General features: G+C 42.3%; 1 protein-coding gene across 1 annotated transcript; it reads right to left on the reverse strand.

Moving 5' to 3' along the window:
- Positions 1–13,553: 13,553 nt before the first annotated feature.
- LOC126088368 (trypsin delta-like) lies at positions 13,554–18,663 on the reverse strand. Its single transcript, XM_049906506.1, has 2 exons — positions 18,494–18,663; positions 13,554–14,235 (listed from the first exon to the last, which is right to left on the reverse strand). The coding sequence occupies exons 1-2, from the start codon at positions 18,661–18,663 to the stop codon at positions 13,635–13,637; spliced, it is 771 nt and encodes a 256-aa protein (XP_049762463.1). The 3' UTR covers positions 13,554–13,634.
- Positions 18,664–23,980: the final 5,317 nt, after the last annotated feature.

The following is a 23,980-nucleotide window of genomic DNA, read 5'->3' on the forward strand; positions in this document are numbered from 1 at the left end:
TATTGACGAGCGAATGATCCTTTTCAAAGGAAGAGCTGTAATGAAGCAATTGCTTCGTGCTAAACCAAACCCTGTTGGTCAAAAAAATTTTGTTCGCTGTGGAGTTTCCCAAATTATATTTGATTTTGTAATATATCAGGACAAAATAACGCGAATTCGAAGTGAGCACAAGCATCTGGGCCTTGATGGTTCGATTGTGATGCGACTTAGTGAAAACATTCCACAAGGCTGTAGGTGCAAACTATATTTCGACAATTATTTTACATCTATGTTACTGGTGCGTGAATTGTTGAAAAAGATTTTTTCCGTGAACTGAAGGAGGAAGGAAGAGGATTTGTCGATGTTTGTGCGACCACAGAAGTAGATCTCTGCGTCGTTCGCTGGCTCGATATTAGTGCTGTCACTCTCACTTCCTCTTACATGGGTGCAGACATTATCGACAAAGTAAACAGGTAGAGTGCAGCACAGAAGCAACATCTCAAGGTCACAAGACCAGCCGTCGCAAAGGATTACTGTGCATTCATGGTCACAAAATTGATTTTTTGATCTCTCTGTACAGAATAGACATTAAAACTAAGAAGTGGACTATAAAAGTAATTTTTCACATGGTCAATCTCTCCATGAGCAACTCATGGCTACAGTACCAAAGGAAAAGGACGTAAAGAGAAAATGGATCCGCTGAAATCAAGAAGCCGGTCGTTGTGGCCGAGCGGTTCTAGGCGCTTCAGTCAGCAACCGCGCTGCTGCTACGGTCGCAGGTTCGGATCCTACCTCGGGCGTGGATGTGTGTGAACTCCTTAGGTTAGTTAGGTTTAAGTAGTTCTAAGTTTATGGGACTGATGACCTCAGATGTTAAGTCCCATAGGGCTTAGAGCCATTTGAACCATTTGAAATTCAGAAACCAGGTAGCTGAAGCTTTAATTCTAATGAAGAGGGAAAGCAGTTCCATTTCCAGAAAAAGAGGACGTCCGCGATTGACTGAGAATGAGTATGAAGATGAAGAATCCACGTCGTATGTGGCAAAAACATCACAGAGAGAGGTGAGGCCAGTTTCAGATGCCAGATATCACATTACACTGAAGGGAGGGAGCAAAGATGTAAATTAGAAAACTGCACTGGCAGAAGCCGAGTTCAATGTTCCATATGCCATGTAACTCTTTGTTAGGACAAAAATAACTCTTGTTTTCTTAAATTTAGTATTCAATAATTTTTTGCAACAAATTTTGTCATCTGAATGGTGTATTAATTGTACCAAGAAGTTGGTGCCCACTTTCTTTAGTTATATGTACCCGTAGCGACATTACATTTTTCAAAAAACATTTTAGAAATTTCTTTCTATTTCAGAATACAGGTTGAGATAAATCATTTGTTCAAGAAAAATGCAGAAATAAATTTTTTCATTCTCGAAGAAAAAATAGTGGCTGAAAGGGGTGCAATTAATAAAATTTCTAAAGCTTAATCAAAGGTATGATAATGATATGTAATTTAAAATTTAAAAAGCTAGTTCCTAGTAGTTGTCTGTGAAGTAGACAGTGTATTGTTAAGCGAACTGAAAGCAGAACATTAAACCACTATGAAAATGCTGCGGGGACAGTAGGATCGCCGATTCGAAGACAAGGAAACGTGGACAACACGGGCCCAGGTGAGGAATGGAGCTCCATCACCTATGAGACCTACAACAGCCCGTCATAAAATGAAAAATAGTGGTTTGCTGCAATTCATCCTGTTCAATAAGAAGTTTAGGATGGTGGCATTTCGCATTTCCATAAAAAAATCTCTATTTCTTCCAAAAGACTCAGTAAAAGTTTCTTAGGTGTAGTGTGTACAACCTGCAAATTGTAATTTGTGTTAGTTACTGTGTGTTAGTGCACAGTTAAGTGCTATCCAATTGCAGTTATATTTTGTGGATGTGTGTGGTCCTTGAAAATAAAGTCAAAATTATTGCCCGTCTCTCTAAGACAAAACTTTTCAAAAAGACTGCATTGCGTTCTATAGATAGTTGAATCTCAAATTTTATTATGTTTGACCCCTATCTTATATGAAAGCTGCATTTTAGAATGCTATTTGTATGGAAACCTCAGCTGGTGGTAGTGTTCTTTAATTGCTTCTCTAACTCCTCAGAGTTTTGCCCATCTGCATTAATTCTTTTTTTACTGTTCACTGTTTTCTGTGGTCCTCATTGTCCATATTGCTCCTTTTTCTTTGTTTTGTTGTATGGCCCCTTGACAAATCTTATTGTGTACTCGTTTTCCACGGAAGTTTGTTTTAGTATATTTATTTCCTTAAGTATTTCTAGATTATCTACTGTCAGGCGGGAAGTCGGTGAATCATGGAAATAAAGAAGGATCTCTTGTACTTCATTGGGTGGCAAGATATAGCGAAAAAAATGTTGTTTATATGTGTATGTTTCCTATAAGTACCACGTGTAATCCTACTGTTAGTTTTTAGAAAGTGTTAAGTCCAAAAAGTTAATAGAGCTATTCTCCTCGATTTCGATGGTGAAGTTCATGTTTGGGTGCATGAAACAAAACCGTTGTGCGAAGACGTCGAGTCCATTAGTGCTTCCCTTTAACATCACTTGGATGTCATGTACGTAATGATTCTACTGACATGATCTTTATAGGCCGGAAATTCCTTAAAGATTTTATTTCCCAGTCATTAATAAAAACTCTGTTAATGTCCTAACCAAGCTATTTTCCTTTGGAAGGCTTTGTTTTTTGATAAATATCTTGTTATTAAACGTGAAGTAACTGTAGAACGGCACAACTTCCAGCACTTCGACGAGCTCTATGGTTTCTGCTGCTCTAATTTTCGCGTGACACACCAGGTTACATTTTATACTCTTGATAATTTCATCATGGGGGCATTACAATAGAGGTTAGTGCTACCAAGTAATGCCAAAGTCGCATCATTATGAGTAGTTACGTCTTTGATGGCGTTACCTAATTCGCAACTCTTCTTACATTCAAAGTTTTATTGAAATGTATATGATGCATTCAGTTTTACATGTTTATATTTTATTAAGCTTATAGCTAGGGAAAGACCTATTGTTAAAATTAGGAGGTACTCTATTACTATTAATATGTGTCTATACTTAAACCTAAGTACAGTGATACTGAGATTAATCATTTTAGAAATTACTCTTCCTCTCTCTGTAACTAAAACGTAGAGTCATCACTTTTGTCGCTAGTCTGCTTGAAATTGTTTCGTCGGATCCTTGCGTACCTCACATGTCGTTTCCTGCAAAACTTGCTTCAGATTTATAATATAGGCATTATCATATATTATGACAATGGCGCTGCTCTTACGTGTTTTACTGACCATAGCCTTATGATTTTCTAGTTTAACGTTGGCACATTGAGACATCTAGCTGCCATACTTTCTCAGCACCATAGGCGTAAGCACAGTACGCCATGAACGACTCGACACCACGGGTCATGAGTGTTTACTATTTTATCATGATTTTACACTATACTGTATAACAATGACATTTATGGCTGTACAGTTTATTTGCTTACTACGGTAACTTTATGGAGACGTGTATGTTTGCTGACCTTTTCAATATACACGGTGTAATGGATTTAAGCGCCGGTATTTTTATATGTAGTACCTTGATATCTACACACAAATCAGTGTGTTGGTTGTTTTTCCTCTGCGTCGAACAGTCTTCTCATAAACGCGTTACAAATTTTACGACCTGACGTTTTCTACATGGTTGTACTGCCACCTACATGGATTAAGCCTATCAGTATGGACTAACCATCTTGCTTCAAAGAATCCTGTTGGAGGAACATCCGCAACTGAGCATTATACCAGAGGTTGAAAATACCGCTACAGTTGTAAACTTATTCTACTGTCACACGACCGGTTTCGGGCTCTCTTACGCCCATCTTCAGGTGTCGTAACTTGGTTCTGTGACTCCCGAGCGCCGCGGTGGACGTGTCATGCTCTGCTCTGCGCTCGCAGGTAGCACACCGTGCCTTGTACACGTCCACCGCGGCGCTCGGGAGTCACAGAACCGAGTTACGACACCTGAAGAAGGGCATATAAGAGCCCGAAACCGGTCTTGTGATAATAAAAGAACTTTACAACTGTAGCGGTATTTTGAACCTCTGGTAACCATTTTGAATCCACGATTCCACTCTTCAACAAATGATCTGCTGCCCAGGGGAAAAATAAGCATTAATTGCTTGCTCTTGCCACATAGTAGTTCTAGGTATTACCCAACCTAAAAACACACGAACTGTAAAGGCTATAATAATTAGTCTATAAATGACGTAAATACATCGTCCTCTGTCACCGATAGAAACATCAGCACTTATATCCGTTACATCCTGTATTACGATACTGCTTGTAATAGTTGATAAGCTGTTGTACTATTTAGAAAAATATTAAGAAGCGAAGACTTGTTTGCAATTCTATAACCACGCTACTAACGCTAAGAGGCTGTTATCTGCATTACATAAGTTATTACGTAAGTGCACTGTACACTTCAGTTCGCAGATTGTTTTGACCCATCTCTCCATGTGAATCTGTCCTGTGCAAGCCTTTTCATATCTGCTTAACTCTTGCAAACTTCATCAATTTGGAACTGCTGACTGTAATCAAGCTTTGGTCGCTGTTGAGATGTTGTAGTTCGATGTCAAATTTAATTTAGGCCAACAACCACGGTAGAAGGAAGCGTGCTCCCTACCAAAATTCAATAGAAGATGGCGATACATGCAGGCTTCCAAATACACTGATGTCCAAAACTAAATCAACAAACCGCTATTTCCCTGTCCTGTTTCTAAATCACGATATAATCGTACAAACTGTCAACAGATGTACGTACGATCGCATTCTGCGCAGAAGATGGCATTTCGGTCAACGGAAAACAACGCCAACGATGACGTCAGGACATATATTGAACGGAGTAGTGTTTGCCGCGTAGTCCGACATCCACAATCGCTGTGTATGCTGTCACAGAGGGCACAGTACAGCACAGAGAGGTCACTTACCAGACTTTCTGCGTGGATGGCCATACGAAAAATAGAAGCAGAATAGAAGCCCGATGGCTTAACGCGAATCGTTGTGTTGTTTCTCGGAGTGGCGACAGTTTATGGACGCCGAACCTGTATGCTGAACAGTAGGGCATGGACGATCACAGGAGACATCAGAAAGAGGGGACTGCTATTTGGCTGTAAGGGCACGACGGTACCGCCTTAGTGATGCGCTGCAACTGACATCTGACCTCGCAGCATCCAATAGACATGTCGTATCGAAGCAAACGGTGTGGAGAAGGCTTCTAGACAGGGACCTTTATTGCCGGATGCCTGCTGTATGTATGCCTCGGTGGCGTCTTCACAAAAGGTGTAAGTAAGCTGTTTTATGTTTTCTTATTGGCAACGTTACGTAGCGCTCTGTATGAAAATCACTGGCTGTGCTGTGTGCAGTCTGTGGCTAGTTTGCATTGTTGTCTGCCATTGTAGCGTTGGGCAGCTGGATGTGAACAGCGCATAGCGTTGGGCAGTTGGCGGTGAGCCGCCAGCAGTGGTAGATGTGGGGAGAGAAATGGCGGAGTTTTGAAATTTGTAATACTGGATGTCATGAACTGCTATATATATTATGACTATTAAGGTAAATACATTGTTGTTCTCTACTAAAATCTTTCATTTGCTAACTGTGCCTACTAGTAGTTAGTGCCTTCCGTAGTTTGAATCTTTTATTTAGCTGGCAGTAGTGGCGCTCGCTGTATTGCAGTAGTTCGGAGATTTTTGGTGAGGTAAGTGATTTGTGAAAGGTATAGATTAATGTAAGTCAGGGCCATTCTTTTGCAGGGATTTTTGAAAGTCAGATTGCGTTGCGCTAAAAAATATTGGGTGTTAGTTTAAGCTCAGTCCTGTACAATTTTTCTAAGGAGACGTTTCATATGTCGACCCTTAGCCGAGGATACCTCACTGGAATCTTCTGATTCCTTCTTGTAGTTTGTGTAATTAGTGTAGATTTTGTTTATTGCTATTGCGTAATTGTAGAGAGAATCTCCTTTGTAGTTGCAGTCTTTCATTGTTGTACAGTAAAACAGTTGTGGCATGCATGTAGATTTGCACCAAGTATTTCGCAGCTGCGCTTGCAATTAACTAGATATTATTTTCAGTGCTATGTTAATGTGTTCCCCTATTTTTCCTCTTCAAATTGTGTTTTTCTGTGTTGTCGTGTGAAATATTGTGACAATAATGGCGTGTGAAAAACGTAATACTAGGCTCCAAAGTAAACTGAGAAATGACAGTGAAGACGAAAGTAGTGTGTTAGCGCCACCGTGTAATGAATTAACTAATGTTCAACATAGTAATTTGGTAATTGTGCATAAGGAAATGGAGCGGGCGGCAAACAATGGCGTAGGCAGTGAAACAATTAGTGAACAGGGAAGCATTATCGATCGATCGGTCGGCAAAAGCTCGCCTCAGAAATTTGAAATGACAGTACACAATCTTGCAAATACTGTAGATTCAGGTTTTGCGTCCTCACCGTTTTCTCAAATAAGTCAAGACACATTTTCTGCTTGTCAAAATGTGAATGTTGCCGGTGCAAATGCACTGCCGAAAAGCGTAGAGGAACAGATTCCAGACACTAATGCATTGTTATTACAATTAATACAACAAATGGGACAAACACAGCAAAAGCTTCAAAAGTTAGACACAATGGAACAAAATCCTCAAAAGTTAGACACAATGGAACAAAATCTTCAAAAGTTAGACACAATGGAACAAAATCAGAGACAAACACAGCAAAGGCTCCAAAAGTTAGACACCACACTTGAACAAACACGTGAAGATTTAACTACTGAGCTACATAACATTGAATCGAAATGTCAAAAAGTCTGTAATGACGTAAAAACACAAATTTGTGAGCATTTTCAACCTATTTTTTCGCGGCATGAAAATGCATTACAGAATCACGTAGCAGCCATAAAAGAACTGCAAACCATTGTTCATGAAAATCATGAGACCTTGTGGGCTAAAATTGACTCAGTTGCATCTACCGATTCGGTTACGCAACTTGCAAAAACTCAGGAAAACTTAAAGGACACAGTAGATTCGATTTCAACACAAATGGACACTCTGAAACTTGGTTCAGAAAAACACACTGAGGAAATGTGTTCACTATCGGAGAAAGTAGCCGAACTTTCTGATCAGGTCACTAACTTATCTACAAAGGTAGATGATGATCTGAATGACACAAGACCCGTAGCCTTCACTGAGACAGAAGAGTATGAACAAATTAGAAAATTCAAACAAAATCAGAATCAAATTAATACGCAACATCAAAGAGAAATCCGGGATGTTCAAGATCAGCTGACACAGGTAATACAAGAATTACGTATTTCAGAGGCCACTCGCGCTCCAGTACGGGAAGAGGGACATAGAAATACGGAACAGTCACAAAATAATAACTCAGGGCACTTCGGAAATTATGAAAGAAATTGGCAAGGTACACCGAATTTTGAGATGGAACCGCCGACACGACATAACAATGACCGATATGCTACTCGCCGACACGATGATTTTGACTATAAGCTGTTCATTACTACACGTAAATTCAAAACGTAAAGGGAACGTCTAGAGTGGAGTCGTATCATGCCATGTGGACAGTCAGACAGCAGGTCAACGTTCTTTTAACAGATGAGTCCGGATTTGCTCGACAGAGTGGTTCTCGACGGATTCGCATCTGAAGGGCATGTGGAATACGATTTCAAGACCGTAACTTTGTGGAAATAGACCGATATCGAGGAGAATCGCTAATGGTGTGGGCAGGGATTATGTTGGTCACTCGAACATCTCTTCATGAAATTGTACTGGTGAATCGGAAAGGTTTAACTGCTTTCAGGCATCGTAACGAAGTCTTAGGACCTCACGTTCGGTTACTGCGAGGTGCTGTGCTCCCAGACTTCGTTCTGATGGACGATAATGTTCGCCCCCATAGACCCAAGTGGTTGATGTTCTCTTGTAAACGGAAGATACTGCACATATGGCATGGCTAGCTCTCTCTTCCGATTTGAATCCCATAGAGAATGTCTGGGATGCATTAGGAAGACGGTTTGAATCACGTCAGCATCCACCAACCTCTATTCAAGATTTGCGAGTAGCTCCGCAGGAAGAATGGGCGTCATTGCCTCAACATGACATTATTCACAGCACACTCCGTCATTGTCAGGCCTGTATTGTCGCCAGAGATGGTCACACTCCATAGTGTAAACATTAACCAGTTGTCAGACTGTGTGTGCAAATCTGTTAAGTTGGAAAAAACGAACAACATTTTTGTCTACTGTTATGCATGTTGGAGTTGTCTACTTTTTGTGCTGTTTACATTGTTTCTGCTTTGTTATCCCTTGTTTATTTTGTTTTGTGCCAAAGTAAACGCAACCTTGCAAAATTTCGGTATGTTACTTTAATTTTGGACACCAGTGTGTGCATACGTGCATTACGTTCATAGGACGCCTCCATATCATAAAGGTGGCAACGCACTGTAAAACAATAAACATCATTTATTTGCACCATATATACATTAGTAGCACTTAACTTCTGCGGTTGTTTTGATGCCTCTGGCAGTTATAATAAATTGATAGTAATTGTAACTAAGCAGAATATAACTTCGGCAGACACAGGTTTTTACGGTCCCCCTATTACTCCATAGATAGCGGCAGCTGTTAAGATGAGCGGCAGCTGTTGTGACGATCGCTGATTACTTTCTTCATCATCTCTGACTGGTGCAGGCTATGACCTGCACGAACTAGGCAGATGGCTGTACTGTCGATAACTATCTGAAGATGTCGAAAAGCAGAACTCAGCGGAAATGCTGGAACTGTGGAACTATTGCGGAGACGCAACAGAGTGGCGGAGCTGGATGGGTGTGTTTTTTTTTTTTCGTTTATTGACATACTATCCCACTTCCCCCATATTCGTGGGGGGAAGCGGACTGTCTCCAGACACAAGTCACCGCTCTTCAGACATTTGAAAGTGAACGTTTAAAAAAAGTATAAAATTGAACATGGCGGTTGACGAAATTAATGTCAGACTCAGTAAAAAGACAGATAGGCAGTTGCGTAAATTAAAAAATACAAGGGTGATATGTTGATTCATTAACATATTGACTCGCATGAAACGGCAGATGAATGTTTCACAAAATATAAGAGACAGGGGAAGAGTTGCTTAAGTTAAAAGGTAGAAACCGCTCTCTGCGGCAGTTGCCAACACTGTCTCCAAATGGCTATGACTCGTTGACAGACTCACCGAGAGAGCAGAATTTAGTTCCGTAATGTAAGCAAGGAGGAGTCGGGGTAGACCATGGAGAAGGTACCTGGATTCGGTTAAGAATGATTTTGAAGTAATAGGCTTAACATCAGAAGAGGCACCAATGTTAGCACTGAATAGTGGATCATGGAGGAATTTTATAAGGGGGAGTATGCTCCAGGAAGTTATTGTCTGTTCTACGAGATTATGGAATAGGAGGCAAACATTTGCAAGCAATTAAATGTCTTTACATAGATATTCAGGTAGCAGTTAGAGTTGACGGTAAATTGAGTTCATGGTTCAGAGTATTTCAGGAGTAAGACGAGGCTGCAACCTGTCTCCAGTGTCGTTCATATTATTTATGGATCATATGTTAAAACAATAGACTGGTTGGGTGAGATTAAGATATGTGAACACAAAATAAGCAGTCTCGCATATGCGGATCACTTAGTTGTGATGGCAGATTCGATTGAAAGTTTGCAAAGTAATATTTCAGAGCTAGGTCAGAAAAGTAAGGACTATGGTATGAAGATTATCATCTCCAAAACGAAAGTAATCTCAGTGGGAAAGAGATATAAACGGATTGAATGCCAAATAGGAGGAACAAAGTTAGAACAGGTGGACTGTTTCAAGTACTTAGGATGCATATTCTCACAGGATGGTAACATAGTGAAAGAACTGGAAGCGAGGTGTAGCAAAGCTAATGCAGTGAGTGCTCAGCTACGATCTACTCTCTTCTGCAAGAAGGAAGTCAGTACCAAGACTAAGTTATCTGTGCACCGTTCAATCTTTCGACCAACTTTGTTGTATGGGAGCGAAAGCTGAGTGGATTCAGGTTACCTTATCAATAAGGTTGAGGTTACGGATATGAAAGTAGCTAGGATGATTGCAGGTACTAGTAGATGGGAACAATGGCAGGAGGGCGTCCACAATGAAGAAATCAAAGAAAAACTGGGAATGAACTCTATAGATGTAGCAGTCAGGGCGAACAGCCTTAGATGGTGGGGTCATGTTACACGCATGGGAGAAATTTCCCAAGAGACTCACGGGTTCAGCAGTAGAGGGTAGGAGGAGTCGGGGCAGACCGAGGAGAAGGTATCTGGATTCGGTTAAGAATGATTTTGAAGTAATAGGCTTAACATCAGCAGAGGCACCAATGTTAGCACTGACTAAATGTCTTTTTCCAAAGTTGTTTCACAGAGGAAGATTGCACTGTAGTTCCTTCTCTAGATTGTCGCACAGATGACAAAATGGTAGATATCGAAATAGACGACAGAAGGATAGAGAAACAATTAAAATCGCTCAAAAGAGGAAAGGCCTCTGGACCTGATGGGATACCAGTTCAATTTTACACAGAGTACGAGAAGGAACTTGCCCCCCTTCTTGCAGCGGTGTACCGTAGGTCTCTAGAAGAGCGTAGCGTTCCAAAGGATTGGAAAAGGGCACAGGTCATCCCCGTTTTCAAGAAGGGACGTCGAACGGATGTGCAGAACTATAGACCTATATCTCTAACGTCGATCAGTTGTAGAATTTTGGAACACGTATTGTGTTCGAGTATAATGACTTTTCTGGAGACTAGAAATCTACTCTGTAGGAATCAGCATGGGTTTCGAAAAAGACGGTCATGTGAAACCCAGCTCGCGCTATTCGTCCACGAGACTCAGAGGGCCATAGACACGGGTTCACAGGTAGATGCCGTGTTTCTTGACTTCCACAAGGCGTTCGATACAGTTCCCCACAGTCGTTTAATGAACAAAGCAAGAGCATATGGACTATCAGACCAATTGTGTGATTGAATTGAGGAGTTCCTAGATAACAGGACGCAGCATGTCATTCTCAATGGAGAGAAGTCTTCCGAAGTAAGAGCGATTTCAGGTGTGCCGCAGGGGAGTGTCATAGGACCGTTGCTATTCACAATATACATAAATGACCTGGTGGATGATATCGGAAGTTCACTGAGGCTTTTTGCAGATGCTGCTGTGGTGTATCGAGAGGTTGTAACAATGGAAAATTGTACTGAAATGCAGGAGGATCTGCAGCGAATTGACGCATGGTGCAGGGAATGGCAATTGAATCTCAATGTAGACAAGTGTAATGTGCTGCGAATACACAGAAAGATAGATCCTTTATCATTTAGCTACAAAATAGCAGGTCAGCAACTGGAAGCAGTTAGTACCATAAATTATCTGGGAGTACGCATTAGGAGGGATTTAAAATGGAATGATCATATAATGTTGATCGTCGGTAAAGCAGATGCCAGACTGAGATTCATTGGAAGAATCCTAAGGAAAAGCAATCCGAAAACAAAGGAAGTAGGTTACAGTACGCTTGTTCGCCCACTGCTTGAATACTGCTCAGCAGTGTGGGATCCGTACCAGATAGGGTTGATAGAAGATATAGAGAAGATCCAACGGAGAGCAGCGCGCTTCGTTACAGGATCATTTAGTAATCGCGAAAGCGTTACGGAGATTATAGATAAACTCCAGTGGAAGACTCTGCAGGAGAGACGATCAGTAGCTCGGTACGGGCTTTTGTCCAAGTTTCGAGAACATACCTTCACCGAAGAGTCAAGTAGTATATTGCTCCCTCCTACGTATATCTCGCGAAGAGACCGTGAGGATAAAATCAGAGAGATTAGAGCCCACACAGAGGCATACCGACAATCCTTCTTTCCACGAACAATTCGAGACTGGAATAGAAGGGAGAACCGATAGAGGTACTCAAGGTACCCTCCGCCACACACCGGCAGGTGGCTTGCGGAGTATGGATGTAGATGTAGATGTAGATAGTGGATCATGGAGGAATTTTATAAGGGGGACTATGCTCCAGACTGAACGCTGAAACGCATAATCAGTCTTAAATGATGATGATGATGATGATGATGATGTAAGCTCCATCTAAAGGTGACTGGTCACAATTGAGAGGCGCGTGGTATGTAGTGGACCTGGTTGGTGATGTCCTCTCATGGTACTATTGTGTACCACTGGCTATATATACAGCACTTTCCCTTCCATTCACCCTTGAATTACCAAATTAACGATTCTTTGCTGCGTGAGGAGGTATCCTATAAACTGAACCCGTGTTTTATTCACGCTGCACCGTAAATATATTTTCTTCATAATTTTATTCAGTACCTACTATTGTAATCTCCAGCATTTTGTGTATCTTTCAGAAAACCTTTCAACCTTCTGTAGTAATTGGAGGCTCCGTTACTTCACTTACATACCTATAGCTGTCAGAAGTTTCATTTCAGCATACACTTGTTAGTTGAGTCTCTATAGTTATTTTCTTCAGTTTTATGCCTTAAGATTATTTGCCAGAGTATCTTGATATTTCGATCTTTCCTGTGTTATTAAACCTGATGGTGTTGAAACGTTTGAGTGGATGATATTACAGATGAAAATCCCACAAATATACAATTTTTATTTGTGTGCTGGAGATATTATTTCAGTTCTTGTAGTCTTTGATCTTTAGAAAGTTTCTTTACGTCCGCTATATTCAACAATATAACTAGATGTTCTGTTAATATCTATGGGCAACGGCCTTGCCGCAGTGGATACACCTGTTCCCGCGAGATCACCGAAGTTAAGCGCTGTCGGGCGTGGTCGGCACTTGAATGGGTGACCATCCAGGCTGCCATACGCTGTTGCCATTTTTCGGGGTGCACTCAGCCTCGTGATGCCAATTGAGGAGCTACTCGACCGAACAGTAGCGGCTTTGGTCAAGAATACCATCATAACGACCGGGAGAGCAGTGTGCTGACCCCACGCCCCTCCTATCTGTATCCTCCACTGAGGATAACACGGCGGTCGGATGGTCCCGGTAGGCCACTCGTGGCCTGAAGACGGAGTGAGTTAATGTCTACGCTGTAAACAGCAACTACAAAAGCATTGGGATTTGCACGTCCAATGAAATATGTCGTGTATCAAGAAAAGTCATAAGTTAGACTTGGTTGCTTGGTTGTTTTGGGGAAGGAGACCAGACAGCGTGGTCATCGGTCTCATCGGATTAGGGAAGGATGGGGAAGGAAGTCGGCCGTGCCCTTTCAGAGGAACCATCCCGGCATGTGCCTGGAGTGATTTAGGGAAATCACGGAAAACGTAAATCAGGATGGCCGGACGTGGGATTGAACCGTCGTCCTCCCTAATGCGAGTCCAGTGTAGTTAGACTTCCTTGGATATGACTGTAGAGTTAAACGTGTCAAAATTTCAGTGTGGTGTGGCATAGGTTTATATGACAAGAAAATTAAAAGTTGATGTATGGCAAATTTATTAATTGCACATTACATAACAGTTGGTGTTCTTTTTCTTTATTTGTGATGCCCGCTTCAAGTATTCGACAAAAAAATTGGCTAAGATGATCGATGGCTTAGACTCCAGAAGTCTGCTTGATCCAGGACCTCAGGTTGGCCACGTTGGCGTAAATTCCCGGGTAGCCGTCCCAGCCGCATCCGTAGCCAGAGGAGACGACGCCCACCTGGGTGGAGCCGGACACCAGAGGACCGCCGCTGTCTCCCTGGCAGGCGTCCTTGCCGCCTCCGGACACACCTGCGCAGATCATGCGGCTGGTGATGCTGCCGTACGAGCGGTTGCACGTGTTGCGGTCTATGATCTGGACGGTGACGGCCCGCAGTGTGTTGGAGGCGCTGCCCTCGTAGGAGGTGTCTCCCCACCCACTGACTGTTACTGAGGTCCCAGCAGAGGGCTCTGACGAGGTCAGAGCCACAGCTTGCACGTTGCTGCTGAAGCTGAAGGCGTTGGACACTTGCAGAACGGCGATGTCGTAGTCGTCGCCATCGTAGCTTCCGTGCATGTGTGCAGCGGCTATGTTGTGGGTGGAGCCACCGCTACCCCTGGTGGAGGTGCCGGCGCGCAGCAGCATTTGGCTGGGGGAGAAGCCTTCCGCGCAGTGGGCAGCAGACAGAGCCCATGTACTGCTGATGATTGAGGCGCCACACATGTAGTTGCCCCTGACAAAGAAAAAGCCAAGGTACATCAGTAATATTTATTTAATCTCTTACAAGAAAATCAGTTTATAATTTTCAAGAACACATGAAATGTATTCGCAGTTGTGAAAACGAACAACCTTCAGCTGTATTAGGGAATGCTGACAGTAAAATTGCTGAATAGGCTCGAACCCGGAGTTCCTGCTTTACGTGATCTTTGAAAAAAAGGTTCAAAAGGCTCTGAGCACTATGGGACATAACATCTATGGTCATCAGTCCCATAGAACTTAGAACTACTTAAACCTAACTAACCTAAGGACAGCACACAACACCCAGCCATCACGAGGCAGAGAAAATCCCCGACCCCGCCGGGAATCGAACCCGGGAACCCGGGCGTGGGAAGCGAGAACGCTACGTGATCTTTCGCCTTAACTGTTGTGGCTATCCAGGCACGACTCGCAGCCAGATCCAAACATCCGTATGTAATCTAACCCCCATTCGTAAACACATTATTTAATTCCCGTACAGGGGAGAACATTAAAATTGAAAGTCGCTGCCTGATATATGGCAGGTAAGCATAGCATTCCAGTTCCACCGCTGTTAAAAAGAACGATGCAATGAGGCGTTCCTGCTCATAACACAGGCACTGCAATATCCTGTCTTCATAAACGTATAGGCGCAATAGGATATAAATTGATAAGATTTTCTCGTATTTCCAGCCATGTGATGTGATAGATATCCACAAGATTTGTGTGAGTTTTCCCCGGGCATTATCAAGATCCTCCTGTACAGCAACACCAAATACACTACTAGCCATTAAAATTACTACACCACGAAGATGACGTGCTACAGAGGCGAAATTTAACCGACAGGAAAAAGATGCCGTGATATGCAAATAATTAGCTTTTCGGAGCATTCACACAAGAATGGCCCCGGTGGCGACACCTACAACACGCTGAAATGAGGAAAGTTTCCAACTGATTTCTCATACACAAACAGCAGTTGACCGGCGTTGCCTGGTGAAACGTTGTTGTGATGCTTCGTGTAACGAGGAGAAATGCGTATCATCACGTTTCCAACTTGGATAAAGGTCAGATTGTAGCCAATCGCGATTGCGGTTTATCGTACCGCGACATTGCTGCTCGCGTTGGTCGAGTTCCAATGACTGTTAGCAGAATATGGAATCGGTGGTTTCAGGAGTGTAATACGGAACGCCGTGCTGGATCCCAACGGCCTCGTATCGCTAGCAGTCGAGATGACAGGCATCTTATTTGCATGTCTGTAACGGGTCGTGCAGCCACGTCTCGATCCCTGAGTCAACAGATGGGGACGTTTGCAAGACAACAACCATCTGCACGAACAGTTCGACGACGTTTGCAGCAGCATGGACTATCAGCTCGGAGATCATGGCTGCGGTTACCCTTGACGCTGCAGCACAGACAGGAGCGCCTGCGATGGTGTACTCAACGACGAACCTGGGTGCACGAATGGCAAAACGTCATTTTTTCGGATGAATCCAGGTTCTGTTTACAGCATCATGATGGTCGCATCCGTGTTTGGCGACATCGCGGTCAACGCACATTGGAAGCGTGTATTCGTCATCGCCATACTGGCGTATCACCCGGCGTGATGGTATGGGGTGCCATTGGTTACACGTCTCGGTCACCTCTTGTTCGCATTGACGGCACTTTGAACAGTGGACGTTACATTTCAGATGTGTTATGACCCGTGATTCTACCCTTCATTCGATCCCTGCGAAACCCTACATTTCAGCAGGTTAATGCACGACCGCATGTTGCACGTCCTGTACGGGCCTTTCTGGTACAGAAAATGTTCTACTGCTGCCGTGGCCAGCACTTTCTCCAGACCTCTCACCAATTGAAAACGTCAGGTCAATGGTGGCCGAGCAACTGGCTCGTCAGAATACGCCAGTCACTACTCCTGGTGAACTGTGGTATCGTGTTGAAACTGCGTGAGCAGCTGTACCTGTAGACGCCATCCAAGCTCAGTTTGACTCAATGCCCAGGCGTATCAAGGCCGTTATAACGGCCAGAGGTGGTTGTTCTGGGTACTGATTTCTCAGGATCTATGAACAAAAATTGCGTGAAAATGTAATCACATGTCAGTTGTAGTATAATATATTTGTCCAATGAATATCCGTTTATCATCTGCATTTCTTCTTGGTGGAGCACTTTTAATGGCCAGTAGTGTAGTTGCTGCAATTATTTTTAAAATCCTAATACTTGAGATTACACGTTATATCACTCAAGTAGGGAATATTTAAAAACAAAGCGTATCGGACTTCGACCACGGGGCTAACCATTTTGTATACTGAATATTTAAACATCACTCACCTGGATACTGGGACAAAACCTGATCCGAAATTAAATGAAATGACTTTGCTGTTGGTAACGTAATGAACAGTGAAGTTAAGCGCTATGTTTCACGAGAAATACCTTTTTGTATTCGAAATTTTAGGTGCAGTCCTACAGAGTTACGAAAAAATTCCCACTGCCAAAATTCAAGTCAAACCTGTGCCTAAGTATCGTCATGGGTATCTTTCCTTTCTTAGTATTTCACTTATTTCTAGAGCAGATGCCGAACTACTGTGCTTTTCGAAAATAAAGACGCAGTCGGCCCTCACGTATGTCCAATGTGGTGTAGTTTGCAATTACTTACAACAACAACTCTTTAGAAATATTCCTCCCTAAAAGCTATAACTGATATCTTTTAAAACAAATAGCAGACTGAAATCTGCATAATGAAAATAGGTAGAAGTTTTTCAAATATCTTGCACTGTACATATGTCTAGAATGACAAAATATTCATTAACAAATATCTTTCTCGTTTTACAAATTCCAACGACCTTTCTTGCATTCCATATGCCTTTTAGTGTTTAATTTTCGACCAAATATAGAAATATTTCTATCATTATTCCAGAAGAGTGAAGAACAACTATTTCTCCAGTAAGAAAACGAAAAGTAAAAATAACAGTATTCTTTGCATGAAAATTCAAAAATTCGTTGTATCTTTATAATTACATCGATTACAACTTTAATCCTCCCTGGTGAAAATTCAGTTTTTTCACTCACAGATATCACTATTGTCGACAGTCCTCGGTCTTTCCACCAAGCTCTCATTATTCTCAACAGAGGCTAATACCCATGTATGTCAAGGAGTGTCTTTCTTTCTCTCCAGCGTATATTATAAAAGCTGGTGGCGTAAAAACCGAAAAAAATTAACTCCCACCCCGTCCTTCATATTTTAGAAAAATTTACCTAAACTTACATTTCACCTGGACGCTGCGAGAAAATTTCTGCATTGCTTTAAAAAAATAAAATTAAAAAAACAGACACCTTGCGAACGAAACTCGTCAACGCGGAAACGTGTTCCCTTTCAAATGTCAGGGTAATCCTATCACATTAACTTTCTGCATAATCTAGATTATTTCGCACATGAATGCTGGGCTCAGGCTTATAATCTACCCGTCAGCTCTTTGTTTTGAGGTTGCAAAAACTCACCAACCATGAAAACAATTCAGTATTACGCCGGTTTAGCTCAAAATATATTATGTATTTCAGAAAGAAATGCTCAGTTTCCATTTCACATCCAGAGAAACCATCCAACACTAGCGAACTGAGATTCTACGCAGATCAGCAGGGTAGGCAGTCAAGGCAGACCACACCGCGACGCGATATTAACATGGACAAATAACTTCCTATAATATGCACAACTTCCCATTATGCACAGATACCTATCAACAGAGACAGGAAATAGTGAAATGCATAAGGTAGTGCTACAACCATTGGGATGTCGAATACCGTCACCCGGAAAAGTGTACAAGTGATGTAGTTCATCAGGAGAGTTTGTAAACTAACGTCTTAACTCGTATTCATCTGCTGCAGGGACCTACATTTTGAATTGCAATAGATCATTAGTCACCTTTAATGTGTACCGATAGAGTATGTTCCTACACGTACCTCAAGTATTCCTCTTTTCGGATGATATCATTGTGCCAATGTCGCCTACAACGCGTTATATAAAATTCATTTCCTCTCTAGAAACTAGAACATCTTTTCTTATGCCCTGAAAGATTTAAAGATATCTCAGCGGCAATAAAATTGAACAATCTAGGCTTCAGGATAAGTACACGTATTATATTTTGGACAGTTTATTATCTTAGAGTTGTCTACCAAACAAAATTTGCAAACAGCATAGATTGCTCTCGTCTTCGTTGTTTAGAGAGAGGATAACCTAAAAATTTTGTTGATGGACAACTCACATAGTGTAGTAGAGTTGCCATGGATACTGGGAGATGCTGACGGTAGAACCACCGACGATCCTGCCTTCCAGACGGGGCCTCAATGGCTTCCTTCCTGGAAGGCGCCTCGGCAGGGGAGTGGCGCCACAGAGGGCCACCGCCAGGAGCACAACCAAAGCAGTCCGCAGCATCTCTGTAGGAGCACCTGATATTAACAGCAAACATTCATGGTTATATATGGCTACGAATCCTGCGTCATAGTGAGACGTCAAAGTGAGCATGTAATTTTGTTTCCACGTCCATTGTCCAACACTTTCTAAACCGGTGACTTGTTACATTTAAGAGAATCTGATAAGAGTACTTAACATCGATGTTTTTCTCTCGACTGCCAGCGATAATCACTTATCTACCCTTGCGTCTTTTATTAGTGTGCTCATGAAGTGGAATTTACATTCTCTGAATATAATGCTAAGCAGAGAAGTGGATGAAAAGCTTTAACCCAAAAAACAGAATTAACATCCTCTTAACAGGTCACATGGGCGTCCGCAAAGTGTAAGGGGCAAGAAGGGCCACAACAGTTCCCCAGTCTCTCGGAATTTGGGATACAGATGTTTTATTCAGTATGGAATTCTCATATACACTCTAAGGGGGGGAGGGGGGGGACGCATCACGGAGAGGGGGTGGGGGACGCATCACGGAGGAATTATCCGAATGGGACGGAAATCGGTCGGTTGATGTGACGTATAAGTACAGAAACAGAAATGATTACAATTTTATAAAAATTATTCAAGAGCAAGTGCTTCAGATATTCAATAGTCAGTAACGGGTAGGTCATGGTATTTACGCAAGTAGTTATTTGGCCTGACATTGACTGACAGTATTTGGATGTCCTCATGAGGCATATCGTGTCAAATTCTGTTCACCTGATGCGTTAGCTCGTCAAAATCCCGAGTTGGCTATAGGACACTGCCCACAAAGCTCCAAACGTTCTGAATTGCTCAGAGACCAGTCGGCATTGCCGGCCAATACAGGGTTTGGCAAGCATAAAGACAAGCAGTAGAAACTCTCTGCCAGTGCAGTCGGGCATTATCTTGTGAAATTTCAACCCAACATGACTTGTCATGAAGGGCAACAAAACGGGGCGCGGATGGTAGCCAGTTTGTTCTACTGTGAAACGATATTGTACCCCAGACCATCACTCCTGGTTATCGGGTTGTACGGGTAGAGACAGTCAAGTTGGTATCTCACCACTGTCTGGGGCGTCTCTAGACACGTCTCCGCTGGTCATCGGAGCTCATTTCGAAGCGAGACTCATCACTGAAGATAATTTATTCGGCATTGAGATTCCAGGCATAAGACTTGCCTGGAGATGTCCTAGACAGGAGTTGTCGCCCATCGTACGACCCGACGACGATCGTCCACTGGATTTCATAGCACGACACCTTCGGTTGTCATCCGCGGCCCCATCCTTTTTTGTCTTCTAGTATATTTCTAAAAATAATAGTCTATGATTCCACTAAACCGAAATTCTAGCATAACCTGGACGACCACAATGAGCTATGGCCTTAGCAATAAATGCACGAGTTACATTTCTCTGGTAATCACTTTTGACGTGAAATTACGTCGTTTCCATTGGTTCAACTGCAAAATTTCCGCTGACGTAAATACAGGGCAGATATAAATATCTGGAGGACAGTGCTGCAAGATAGAACACACAGTGACTTTTTCTGTCGATTTCCGATACCCTCTATTGTTGGACCGGTACAAATGTGTGTATATTATTCATCTTTACGTGGCAGATCGTTGTACTGGCCCCAGAATAACGTGGTCGTATTGTACAGTAGGTCTGCTTGTTTAAATCACGACAAAGCCTTTCTGAAAAGTAGTCAATTGTCCTTCAGGTAAAACATGTTTTCTGAAACATACATACGTTTACATCTAATTCATTTTTGCGATACTTGTAGTGTTACATTTCAGGTTCATGGTGAATTTTGAAACTGTTCTCTTTGTGAGAGGAGTTTCCGCAAAAGATGATTCCATAACTCATTAGTGAATGGAAGTAGGCGCAATAAACTAACTTCTTTATTTTTGAATCGCCTATTTCTGCTCTCATGCGTACTGCAAATGCAGCTGAAATAATGCGTTTCATTAAGTCTAGAGTGTGCGTTTTCCAGTGTAGGTTGTGGTCAACTTGTAGCCCTAACAATTTGACACTGTCTACAGCTTTAATCTCATTGTTTGAATACATTATACTTATACGGTCAGGTATTGTTTATGAGGTATTAAATTCTATGTACTGGGTCTTGTCAAAATTCAGTGACAAGCCATTTGCTGTGAACCACCCGTTGATACAAATATTTCATTAGCTGAAATATTTGTAAGTATCAAGTGAGTTAGAAAAAAAAACCACAACAACTCCGACTCTTTCCACATCCCAGGGACTCCTCTCCAAGGGATCCATGGAAAACGATAAATGTAATGTAATGCCCATCATCTCGCTAGTGGTCATGGTTATTGTGAGTAACACTCTGCGCCAAATGGCAAAAAGTTTGCAATGAAAAATTGGGATCTCCTTGATTTTGCGTTTGGTGCATTTTACTGGCTTTGAAATTTAGCTAACATATCGAATTTTTCTTTAGGCTTGGGTGGAGGTCTCTATCTATCACTGATTTTGGGAAAATTGATCTGATGTGTTATAGTGATTTGCTATCGTGCCGCGCTAGCGAAAAAGCCAGACTGAAATATCCACAACATTCCTCATATTTCATAAATGGTTTGAGATGTCCAAACAAGATTTTGGCAAACAATAGTTTTCAGAGAGGAGAGTATTTTTGCATAGGCTTATTATGCAAAACGTCATTATCTACTGCGTTATACCACCAACTGAAGACTTTTTCGATGGATACTGTAGTTTTAGGGGCCGTCGATAGTTGGTGAAACGAGGAAAGCTATGCGTTTTGGAACAACGTAATCAAAGACACTGCACACTTATTTTTGTACCGAGGATGTGCTGTTTCATAAGCAATTGACCTTACTTTTTCTCAATTCTTCATTTGTATTGCACTGTACTGGTTGTTAACCGGGGCCTAGAAATGATGGAGAGGCTCCGTCCCCGCCGCAGCCGCAGTGATCCACAAGCCCACAACTACCGCAGTCTACTTCACCCCCCCGCCGCCCCACTCCAAACAACTCTTTCAGGGTTATTGTACGTTGCGCCCCACGGTGGCCTCCCCCCCCCCCCCCCAACCCAGGGAACGTCTCATACCAGACGAGTGTAACCTCTATGTTTGCGTGGTAGAGTAATGGTGGTGTACGTTCACATAGTGTAGCTGAAGCGGAATAAGGGGAACCAGCCCGCATTCGCCGAGGCAGATGGAAAACCGCCTAATAACCATCCACAGACTGGCCGGCTCACCGGACTTCGACTGAAGTCTGCCTATCGGATTCGTGCCGAGGACCAGGCGCTCCTTCCCACTCCGGAAAGCCGTGCGTTAGACCGCACGGCTAACTGGGCGGGCCAGTTCTTCACTTACTAAATGTGACAAACCTCTGTTTCAGAATTCTCTCGCAATTGCATCTGCATAACTTGTTAGTCAGGTGCCATTGTGTAAACTCGGCTGTGTTTTAACAAAACTAGCAATATTTAATATGGCAAAACGAGAAACGTGTAGGTTTTACTCAAAATTCAAAGCTCATGACACTTCTCTGAAAATTAAAACTGGTTAACAAGCCAAGCGAAAAACAAAATCGCTATGATTTCAGCGGAATGCTTTTTAGATACTAACCAAAGCAGAATGACAGATATTTTTCAATAGTCAGCATACAAGTGTGGACATGGAGGCGCTCGACTTAATATTTACAAAAACTTGAGCGTAGGCATCAGTTTAGAACGGCACTTCCCCTCCGGCGCTCGGCATTTCCTCTACAGTGCCTACTCGCAACCGCCACCACTACCGCCTCACACATTCCCTGCTTACTGCGTATATGCCAGCCACGGTATTCTGCTTTGCGAGGCTTCCCTACACATGCTGACTTTGGCATGCAGGATAGGGACTGTTAATTTGGTCTTAGTCCACATTGTGGATCTGCATTCCGAGTTACCAGTAGCTTCCAGAGCTCAATTGCCTACTTGTAAAAGGCAAACAGAATTTAGAATTAAAGGCTAACTGTTATTAGGTAAGCCTCATTTTTCATTCATTTACTGAGAAGAATTGCCGGCCGGAGTGGCCGTGCGGTTCTAGGCGCCACAGTCTGGAGCCGAGCCACCGCTCCAGCCGCAGGTTCGAATCCTGCCTCGGGCATGGATGTGTGTGATGTCCTTGGGTTAGTTAGGTTTAATTAGTTCTAAGTTCTAGGCGAGTGATGACCTCAGAAGTTAAGTCGCATAGTGCTCAGAGCCATTTGAACCAACCATTTTGAGAAGAATTGATCTTTTATATTGCGTGCTCCTTTATTAAGGCACGTGCACAGTTATGAGAAGTTAGTTGTTTACTTTTTTTTTTAATATTCGTATGTAAATTTGGCACTTTTTCTTAAAGATTATTGACTCACAGCTAAAACCTGAAAGGGCATGATACTTATATCTGTTGTTGTTATCGTTGTACATGTCGTTTTACGTCTAGCTCGATGTGTCGGTTCTAGTATTCCTCATCCAAGCTGAATGAAGCGACTGAATGATGCCTGTGATAAACCCAAGCGAGTCACATTGAGTTTGTCTGTTTAATGACAATATGTATATTTTGCATGTTTTTCAGCTGTGACTGTCAGTAATTTTTCTGTTCCAGATTGTGTTGAAAGTTATTGTTGAAAGTGGTCCTCTTATTTAAAAAAATACTTGTAGACTTTAGAAGTTTCTGTAAGTGTTTAAGAACTTGAATTGCTAGGTTCATTGTAGCGTCTTAAACTAGAACGATCACATAGATAATATTGTGGGGAAAGGAAACCAAAGACTGCAAACTGTTTGCTGAACTCTAAGAAAACGTAGCAGGTATGTTAAACACAATGCTTACGTCACGCTTGTCCGCCCTTTTCTGGGTCGTTGTTGAGCGCTGAGGGATCCGCAGCAGATGTTACTGATTAAAGACATCGAGAAAGATCAAACGGGGGCAGCACGTTTTGTATTATCGTAAAGTAGGTAAGAGATTTCCACTGATATAATACGCTTCCTGGGGTGGCAATCGTTAAAACAAAGCCGTTTTTCTTAGCGGCAGGATATTCTCTTTCATTCACCAACTTTGTCCGCTGACCGCGAAAATATTTTGCTGGCACTGACCTACATAAGGAGAAATGGTCGGCATAATAAAATAAGAGAAATCAGAGCTCCTACGAAATGATTTAAGAACTCATTCTTCCCGCTCACCGTTCGCCGAGTAGAACAATAGAGAAATAGCTTGAAGATAGTTCGATGAACCTTCTGCTAGGCACTTAACTGAAAATTGCAGAGTAATAATGTAGATGTAGATATTAAATGTTTCATGATGAATTTTAAGGCTTATTTTGTTAATGTTG

The sequence above is a fragment of the Schistocerca cancellata genome, chromosome 6, assembly GCF_023864275.1.
Source record: "Schistocerca cancellata isolate TAMUIC-IGC-003103 chromosome 6, iqSchCanc2.1, whole genome shotgun sequence".
Classification (NCBI taxonomy): domain Eukaryota; kingdom Metazoa; phylum Arthropoda; class Insecta; order Orthoptera; family Acrididae; genus Schistocerca; species Schistocerca cancellata.

Bases quoted from the DNA above. Each gene is read 5' to 3' on its own strand.
- LOC126088368 (XM_049906506.1), bottom strand. From the start codon at position 18,663: ATGCTGCGGACTGCTTTGGTTGTGCTCCTGGCGGTGGCCCTCTGTGGC. The intron at 14,236-18,493 runs GTGAGTTGTCCA...TTTCTTTGTCAG, and splicing joins TGGCAACTCTACTACACTAT to GGGCAACTACATGTGTGGCG.